General features: G+C 30.8%; 1 protein-coding gene across 8 annotated transcripts in view; it reads right to left on the reverse strand.

Moving 5' to 3' along the window:
- Positions 1–10,169, reverse strand: part of LOC106682291 (rhotekin) — a 316,322-nt gene that overhangs the window by 79,249 nt on the left and 226,904 nt on the right. For 3 of the 8 annotated variants that reach the window (XM_067053644.1, XM_067053647.1, XM_067053645.1), the window contains exon 2: positions 5,569–5,820. The exons of 4 other annotated variants lie outside the window; for them this stretch is intronic. In XM_067053644.1, the coding sequence (XP_066909745.1) occupies positions 5,569–5,820 (252 nt within the window). The remainder of the gene's footprint in view (positions 1–5,568; positions 5,821–10,169) is intronic. One more of the 8 variants, XM_067053648.1, reaches the window with a different exon arrangement.

A 10,169-nucleotide genomic window follows, 5' to 3' on the forward strand; every position in this document is an offset into this window, starting at 1 on the left:
TCTCTCTCTCTCTCTCTCTCTCTCTCTCTCTCTCTCCCTCCTCCCTTGCCCCTTCTTTCTTCCTCTCGACATAATACTTATTCCTTAAATCTTTGATTTATTATCTATTTGTGTCCCTCCTGATTATTTTAGGATAATCGAAATTATTGAAGCTTTAACAATAAATTTCTAATCATATAATTTAGAAATGGACACGGGGCAGGGGCTATACAGCACTTGCAATGCCGATTAACCAATTACAGAAAAAAATATTTATATATTATATCATCATGAAACTTTTTAGTTGGCAATTTAATTAGTGTTCTAGGTAATAGAGTTCTATAGCACAACATTATATTGATTGGCTGCGCTAAGCGGCACTGTTTCCAATACGGTATTCCATAATGCTCAGCACACCTGGCCCTTTTTATATTTTAATATATAATTTTTTAAAAATGGTAATAATTACATTGAAAGCTGTCGTTTAGCAATGCGACACAGCAGAAACAAATCCAACCACTAGACAAGATAGAACTCGAGAACAAATATAGAGATGTGTACAGTGGTGACAGTACCAAAGAAAGGAGTGGCCCCGTAGACAATATCCACGTCTCATAACGGACAGAGAACTTCCACATAATGTAAGAGTCTTGATTAGCACATATTTTCAAATGAACTAGCAGAAACTTAATTAAACACAAGTTGTCGGTGCTGTTCATTATCTAATATAGTTAAGTGCTTCTTTATATCGTTAGTTCATGTAGTCTTTCAGACGTTCACTAGAACTTTGTTAATATTTATGGGCGGAAATATTATTATTCTTAAAATGTATTAGCTCCACAAAAAAGTAAATAAAAGGAGTTACATTAGATAAAATGATGAACTAAAATTAGCTATGGGCAATTCTCGTATAAATAGAGTACAATAAATGGTTTACAAATATAAATATTCATACTGAAAAAAAATGAGTTAAAAATCATTTATATAAATTTAAAATACACAATAAAACTTCACTGGGTAAGTTATTTACAATTTTCACAAACAAAACACATTACACCAGAATAAACTACGCATTTTATTCAGAAGACAGGTATCCAGATCTAAGTTTGTTAGATTGTTAACAAATAATTTGGGCTAATATTATTGAATTTTGGTTGAATAGGTAACATTATTTTGAATAATTTGACATTTTTTGGTTTCACAATACTTTTTGTCACATTATAATGTCGTTTTTCTGTAATATTAACTAATGATTTACTGAGCCAAGCATAAATAATATGCAGAGGTTTTTAAATAATATTTCAAAATTACCGAAATTTAAAATTAACCTGATGCTAACGTCAATAAAATGTTTCGTGACAATTTTTGCCCTTTAATCATCGAACAAATGTTTTTTTTTTTTCCGACAATCAAAATGTCTTCTATTTCAGAAAGAACCTTTCATATGTTATATTACTCATGAATTATATATGCAGCTATGTTTTACTGCTAAGTATTTCAAAATACTTAAATGAATATTAATATATATGTTTTGGAAAACCAAAAGTCTGTTGTTAAATACGAAAATAAATTTTTAGTATGGCCAAGATTCAAAATGCACATTTAGGAATAAATTATTATGTTTTACGTCTTAGTTGCAGTAAAACATGATGTAGTAGATACCTTCATGTCATACTTTAATCACACCGGGCCGACAGATTGATAGTAGTTCGTCATTATGACCTCCACCTTTCTTTATTGGCGCCCAATCATCATTCTAACTCTCCTACACAAGGGAACTAGTGGGATATTAGGCCAACAAAAAGAAATGCATCCCCGTTAGTCGACTGGAGAAATCTTGGAAAATATAGCCTAATTGTACGAATCAATGGATGAACTGATTTTAATGAACCTGGAAACAATAGTAATTAGCAGGGAGGCAGATGATGGAGTTCATATACGTTCAAATAAAGGTTACCTGGTGACTGTGGATACTAAACACATGAAGAATGGAAATATGTTTAATGTATTTTCAATAGTACGAACATTCAACATGTCTTAAGATCTAAAAGTACTATTCTTTGGCGAAAACATAGAGAACTGAGAAAAGCGGAAGTTATTTGTTCGATTTCCGACCTTCTTAGAATTTCAACAAAGAAACTCGCCCCCGACAGATATAAAAAGAATCCCCAGAAAACGCAGAATAAAGAAAAAGTAACTAAGATTCCGAGCTGCTTTAGTAATAAATGTTATTTAGCTTTAGCTAAGTTCATAAAATACATAAAAAGTTATTAGTTTATTAGGCCATAATAAAGCTATAACTTGAAATTCGAATTTTTCAGAAATCCCAACAATCTGCATAATTCAGATGATTCTTTTTTTAAACTATCTTTAATCGATCAATAGTTTTGAACTATATCTGGTATTTGAATATGATTATGCTATTCCAAATAATAAAATTTAAAAAATTGGCTTTATCCAATTTTGCAAGGTAAATAAAAAAAAATCAATAACACAGGAAAATTAACTAAAGATGATTAAAAATTTATATTATTTTTATTTTTAAATATTAATATCGAAAAATTTTATGAAAAAAAAACTGTAATATTTTAAGATACATATAATAGTAAGCGGCTGATTTTATTCATCCCTATTATTTTCATCTCATATCCTTCCTTCTGACTTGGCGATATTGTCAGCGACTGTTACCCTAATGAAGGTCTGAAATAAAGACCGAATCAATTAAATATGTACATCTCATTATTGTTCATCAGTCCTCATAGCATCTCCCGACCATCTTTCTTCAATCTAATGAGTTAACAATGAAAGTATCTATTACTTATTCTTTTTTGGGTTTTTAATGTGAAAATGACATTAATAATTTTAAATTTCACAAAACATATCTTTTTTTTAAAAACGTTTCGATGACTAAGCCATTACTGATTTATGATTTATTTTACTATTTAATTAAACTGAGTTTATTTATAAAAATGGTTTTTGATATCTTGCACTTTTTTTTTTTTTTTAAATCTTGATTCAATTTAGATTTTTACAAAATCACCACTAATGTTAGTGAGGCAAATTGATTTTTTTAGTTTTAAAATACCTTAGAAATAAGTTTATACATCTGAATTTCACATCTTATTTAAGATAAAGTTAAATATTTGCATGCATGCACTCGCGACTTGCTTGCTCCGGTACACTGAAGAGACAATCTTATTTATAACAGGACACATTAATAAAAAATATTACCATAATACATTTTCTATACTAAATGTAAGATGTACTCAAGCCAAATTACTCTCCCTGTTACTAGACCAACGGCTGTGCAAGGATGTGATTTTTGGTCAGAATCACGCTCGACTAATTTTTAATACATTTGCAAATTCTCTATGTAGATTTAAATAAAAACCTTAGTAAAATCTATACAAGAAAAGATCAGAATGATTACCAAAGTGATCGTCCAAAAAGTATCACAGTGTTTGTCTCAAAAAATATATCTTTATCATAAGAAGCGAAAAGGGTATCAGTATAGCAAGCCTTGGAAGAGAAAGGGGAGATATATTAAGGTTGAGACCCCACCCCTTTTTGTTTTTCGGATCTAAACAATAACGAAAATATCTGTCATCTGCGTGTTTTTTTTTTTGGACCTTCGCCAAACAATGCGTACGCCAAACCGAAAAGATTGTATATCACCCACGAAACTGTTTCAGATCTTTCAAAACAAACTGAACGAATATCTTGCAATGCCAAACCTCATCTATGTTATCAATTTTAAAAGAATTAAATTTTTAAGCAAATACTACTAAGAGGTAAAAACTCATAACATTGAATAACAATTTACTGCAGAAGAAACTAGTTGGTTATTTATCAAGGTAATTTTTTCTATCTTCTTTATAAATTATTTTCCGCAGTAGAAATACGAACGGAATAGCAACAATAAATAGCCAATTTCAATAAGAAAATATTCAAAAGAAAAATGGTAATGAATCGTGGAGTCTTTCAAAGGATGCGATGTTTGTCTCCAGGTCCATTATTCACCAGTAAGACCATTACGAAGGGACAGACAAAGAAAAAGGCTGTTATTTCTTTTTTCTTTTTTACTTTTGAAGTTTTCCAAAGGTTTGTCTAGGACAAGATGACAGAGCTTTATGTCAGTGTTCAGTGACCGTAAATGGAAGCAATGATTTTTAAGTGATTTGGAAATTCATCATTACACAAATATTTAAACATTATTCCATTCCCTATTATATCGTTTCTGTACTATAATGATCACCGAGAGTTTCAGTAAATATTTATGCGATATCTAGAATATTAATCTTATTTAAGTCAGGAAAGTAATTTTGATGAAGTATAATTTATTGTTGGTTGTATTGAAATAATCTAGAAAGATGACGTACAACAGATCAATGACATCGTCGATATCTTAGCCAAATAGAGACAATCAGAAAGTTTGTAACCAACAAGAAGCCTATCTCACGTTTGAAACAATCGGCATACAAATTAATAATGTCCGAGGAAAAAAAATATATTCTAAAAATCGAGGAAGGCTAAAAATACGAACAATTTTTATAAATTTTTCTATTGCTATAAAAATCCGAATTTAAGGGTTTAACAATAGATTACAAAGCCGTAATGCAATCGAGAAAGATCGTAAGGTCTCGGATTTTCCCGTTCGAATAGGATGTGTCAATTTTTTCTTTTGTTTTCCTTTAGTTATTCATAAAATTATTTAATATGTTGTACTGATCCATTATTTATTATTGCTAACAATGAGAACTGTTTATTGTTCTCAAATAAACAAAATTAAAAGGTACTTTTCAGGAAGATTATTTTATTTTTTTAAAAGAGAAAATTCGACATTTTAATAGTCTACCAATGCTTAAATGATGAATATAAAAAAAAACATTATTTGAAATAAATAACCAATTATCATTATTGACAGCTCTAAATAATGGATAAATAATAAATATTATAAAATGTGATGAATAAGTAAGGGATAAAATATAGACTGGTTCCAATCGGAATAAAACCTAGCTGCCCGATTGCCAGCGGTATTTTTTTTTTATACTGTTGTGTCCTAGGAAGGAAAAAAAAAGTTTTCAAAAATTTTTCAAGAGTCAAGAGCAAGTTATACTCAAAACTTGGATGGTAAGTGGAAGTTGTATGATGCGCGCATTGCACCAGATTTTTTAAACTGCATCAGGGAATAAGAAAAATAAAAAAAAGACCATAGGTGGCCCGCGAGAGCCCTGGAGCAGGTAAGGTATGGACTAATATTTTTGTAAGAATTATTTTGTTAATTATCTTTCCTGATGTTCCTTTTATCTATCTTCAAAATATACCTCCAAGCTACGCAATTATAAATATTATCCAAATGGGCTCCGCTTTGCCCCAAGTAGCAGTAGGTCGCATTTGGTTCAATGACTTCTATAAGTTAGAATTGATCGTTAAGAATTTTTCAAAAGCTAAAGAAATTAAGATTACACAGTATATGTTACATTCCATTACATTAATATAGATAGTATATTAAAGGAGATTGAAGACATAGTTGGACATACTTGCAACTATCGATACCAAGTAACTACCTAGAGATAAAGATCGATTTACCTTGAGACTGTGGGCTATCTGCTTGATGTAGTAGAGGTCGAGGTCTTGAAGGACTTCTATCTTCTCGGGCTTGGGCTGCGGCAGCCCGTGGAGGCTCAGAGCCGCCAAAGGTGGGAAGCAGGAATTCATCTTCTTGTAGCACTCACTTCCCCTCCATCGCCCCCCTTCAACGTACCATAGTCCTGGGCAATGAGCTCTCTTAGCGGTGTCTAATCCAGCGCAAGCCCGCTTATCGCTTTTGGAGGCTGAAAGCTGTATCATTGCACATTCACACATCTTGATAGAAAAATATATTAATATAATAGAGGGCCAAAACAAAGTTTTTTCAGCTACAGAAACAAACACAATGTATAGCTTCTTAGCAAATAAGTAATTTTGCATTTGTATGGAATGGTTGAAAGGCAATGCACAACAAATACAAATAGCAATATTTTCATTACACACTTGTCTGCTTAGGATAAATTAATTATAATTTACAAACACATCATTCTTTGATGAAGACAACTCTATAGTAAAAATGATATTTGACTATAATTTTATTTTTTTAAAACATGTGCAGGGGTATGTTTGAAAATACAAGTGATCACTTAGCTTTGATATGATATTGGTATATAATATTTACACACATCACACATACGTATAGATACTAGCTTTAGCCACGTTCGATAAGCGAAATCGGCGCTTTGGTCGGAGAGCATTAGAAAAATTAAAAGATCATTGACATTATTTCATCTGATTCATCAAGTAGTAGTTTCTTTAACAGGTATAGATTAGTTGTACTAAACTAAATATGATTAAAGGTGCTTAAAAAAATATAATAACATTGATAAATTAGTTAGTTAACATTAAATGAATCAATAACAAAGGTTACCAATATGTTTTTCATCAGGAAATCCTTTAAATTCATCATAATCCAAATTTGGTTTAAACAGAAAGACAGACACGGAACAAAATTTGTTATTTGATAAAATTAGTTCTAAAACGGGAAAAACAAATCGAAATTGTTCATTCTAAGGAAATTTTTTTAAAAATTTCTATTAGAATGAAAAATTTTTCAGCCTTTGGTAGTAAGGGAGAAAGAATTCTTCCAAATGCCTAGGAACCAGAGAGGCACACCCTCTGGAGGCTAGACTGGAGAGAATGAGTTGACAACGTAAAAGGGTAGTTAAGAGTGACTACCTGGTACCTGGAGAAACTAATGGAAGAATATCTACTACCTTTAAATCCCATGGAGTTAAAAAACCATAAAATCAATTTTTTAGACTATAAATATAAAAAAAATTGATACATAAATTATGACTTAACATTGTTATAAAAGTGATAACAATGATAAAAGTAACATTTTAAACCATTACATATATTATCACTATTAATTTTGGATTTTTGTGAAAATATACTATTAGAGACTGTTTCAACAGCAAATTGTTTTAATAGATTAAGTAATAAAACAAACCCACGAAAAATAGCACTAAAAAAATTACCCCCCTATTGCTGTCTTCACTACAGGTAGACGTGACCAAGACCACGTCTGAACTAAAAACACTCTCCCACTATATCTTGGTGAAATATTTAACAAGCTAACTTATTTTAGCTTATTTTTAATTTATTGACCAACAAATGAGATAAAACATTTATAAGAATAAACAAGACAAGAGAGAAATTAATTACGACTAAGATGTTTTAGCAAGAAGATTCATTAGTTACAAAACTTTAATGATGCTATAAAATATTCAAGAGCTAAGAAAAGATTAAGAAAATATTATAAATTTATCAAAATACTTCGTCATTAGAATGGTTGATCTTTTATTAACGAGATTAGAATTTATACTTGTTGGATTTACATATCCTAGTGTCTAAGATTTTTTGGGATCATTTTAATACCCCCTTAAGCTTCAAGAAACCTTGAATCACACATCGCAACCAGACGTCACTGTTTGGTTACCCCCACCATTACAAATTTGATATTTGCTGGTCAGCGTTGGAGAGACAAACACCTGGACCGGGTGAGATTACATTATTTTCACAATTAAGCCATCTACTCAACCAGGACAAAGATGAGAATCGATATTCACAATAATCAACATTCGTCCATTAACTTAGCAAACCAAGAAGTGTGGATAGAAGACAGCGGCACGATTGGACCCACCACGGACTCCATAAATTATTTGTTATTATCTTTAATTTTTCATTCGCTAGTTTAATGAGCTATATGATGTTTATCATCGTAGGAGTAATAGTTTAAAAAATATATCTAGATCCATAAGATGCACATATGTCTGCCAACACTCAAAATAAAGGAAATTTAACTTACTATAAAGTAAATTATGACACTTATCTTCGTAGGGTTAGTAGTTTTTATGATATTCACATATGAATATAAATTTGGCAAATGATAATTTGTCGGAACAACTATAAATCAATTTATTTTAGCAAGTTTCATGTAAACTATTACTCCAACGAAGATAAACATCATAAACTACATTATAGCTCATTAAACTAGCTTTTATTTGAGTGATAATTGATATCTGTACGTCACATAGTTCATGAGATAAAGATTTCTTAAAATAAATTAACTAACTACTAATCTTTCAGTAGATTTCTAAGAAATTTTGCTATTTAAAAAGCTATATTTCGAGAACTACTGTACGTAAATAGCTCTTTTAGGGCTAATATTTCAGCAAATTTACTCTTCTTTAAATAATGTTGTTTTAGATTTTCTAGTGTTGTTGGTAGTTTTTAAGATATAGAGCTCCCAATGAAAAATCAGTGGTTTTTTAAGGTTTTGAAACAGCCGCCATTTTTTAATCCCCCTACCTATCCTGGGCAGACTCATCAATTTTGACTAGTAATTATACATAGTTTTTATTGAAGTAATAAATAATTGGGATGAGATAACTGCCTTTTTTTCTTCCCGGCTCTTGTACTACACGGACTCCAGCTGCACCACGAGCATCAGGACGTCCAGAGATAGAATAAGACCCTAAACCAGTCTTTCCTTCTATTTTAAATTAATTGAGATATTTAAAAAAAACTAAGCCATCTTCATAAATCTTCAGGGATTTATTTTAAAAATAATCACATGTGTTAACCAAAATGTCTCTTAATTTCCTCACAATTTATTTCATTGAATACTAACAACAACCAATAAAGGGCTCCCGGTCCAGATAAAGAAAACCCTGTACCCTGTCTACGACAATATCTTTGGATCACATCCATTTTAAAATAAAATAAAATCTTTTCTTTGGTGAAGCAGCAATAGGAAAAGCATAAGCAAGAGGGTAAAATCAATAAGGATTTACTTTATTCAATATGTATAGAAATAAAGAAAAATTATGAGTCTATAAAAAGTTTTAAATGATGAAACTTTGGAGTACGGCAGTTTTTAAATTTTTTTTCCTTTTAACAATAACTTTAGAAGTTATAGAGAGTCATATAATTTCTGATATTGGAAAAGGTTGAGCAATGATCGATTTTTTGAAAGGTTAATAAAAAATTAAAAGACGTAAAAAATCCATGAGTATATTGAAAAAATATTAATTTGAAAGGAATATGGTCCGGGTGCGGTCAAGAAAAACTCAAATAGTAGAAATATACTAATTTAATGAGCCAAAGTTTCGCCCCACGTTGCAGGGCTCCTTCAGGGCTATTTTGACGGCAGTCAAAACTAAAATGACCCTTCATCTTCACACACGGTCAATCAATAATCTTCCAGTAAAATATTAATTATGAAGAACCGGGGTGCGGTCAGAAGAAATTAAAATAGTTAACAACTATTTTTTATTTATGTTTCTTTTGACCACACCCCTGAACAATTTCATAATTTTGAAATATATGGCCAATTATTTATATATATAAAATATTAGATTTTTAAGGCTAAATGATACATAACAATAATTGTGAATTATCAATGTGGATGCCACTCTAGTAACACCAAAAGCGTGTTTGGGAAGATATTTAAATTAGATCGACCCCGAACCTCAGGTAGTATTTACATCATGCCGAATGACCGATGAATGTTTCAGTACTCTCTTTTCGGCATATCTCCGGGCTATCGCTCAAATTAAAATAATTAAGAATTCAATTAAAATTAATACTAAATGGCAACAGCGATCGAAGCAAGGACCTGTTATTTCCACCCATGGAAGGCCAATGCTACTGACCTTATTTAAAATTCAAAATTTTAAACCTATCACCATGATTTCGCGAATAAGGAAATAATATAATTTATAATGCTGAAGGATGTTTCCGCAACAGCCGCAGCAAAAAATGCATCAGTATAGTAGACCGGAAATATGATTTTAAAATATCATAGAATACAGAACCATTTTCGTATTTATTAATGAACTATTCCTTTTATACATGAAGTAATTTTCATCGAAAAACTGACTTTATTTAAAGGGTGTCTAGAAGGTCCTTTCGGTCAGCTTTTTTTTCCTCTCCTTGCCTTAAAAAAATCTAATATTTCCCGTTCCAATTAAGGAAGTATACGAAATGTGAAATACAAAACAAGATTTTATGTTTTTCAATAGGTTTTGGAATGCAATGCATCGTGTATAGATAAGAGTGGAAAGATGGATCAAAATTATTTAGTTGGTATGGGT

This window comes from Halyomorpha halys, unplaced genomic scaffold (assembly GCF_000696795.3).
Source record: "Halyomorpha halys isolate HHAL.00 unplaced genomic scaffold, Hhal_1.1 Scaffold400.1, whole genome shotgun sequence".
Lineage (NCBI taxonomy): Eukaryota > Metazoa > Arthropoda > Insecta > Hemiptera > Pentatomidae > Halyomorpha > Halyomorpha halys.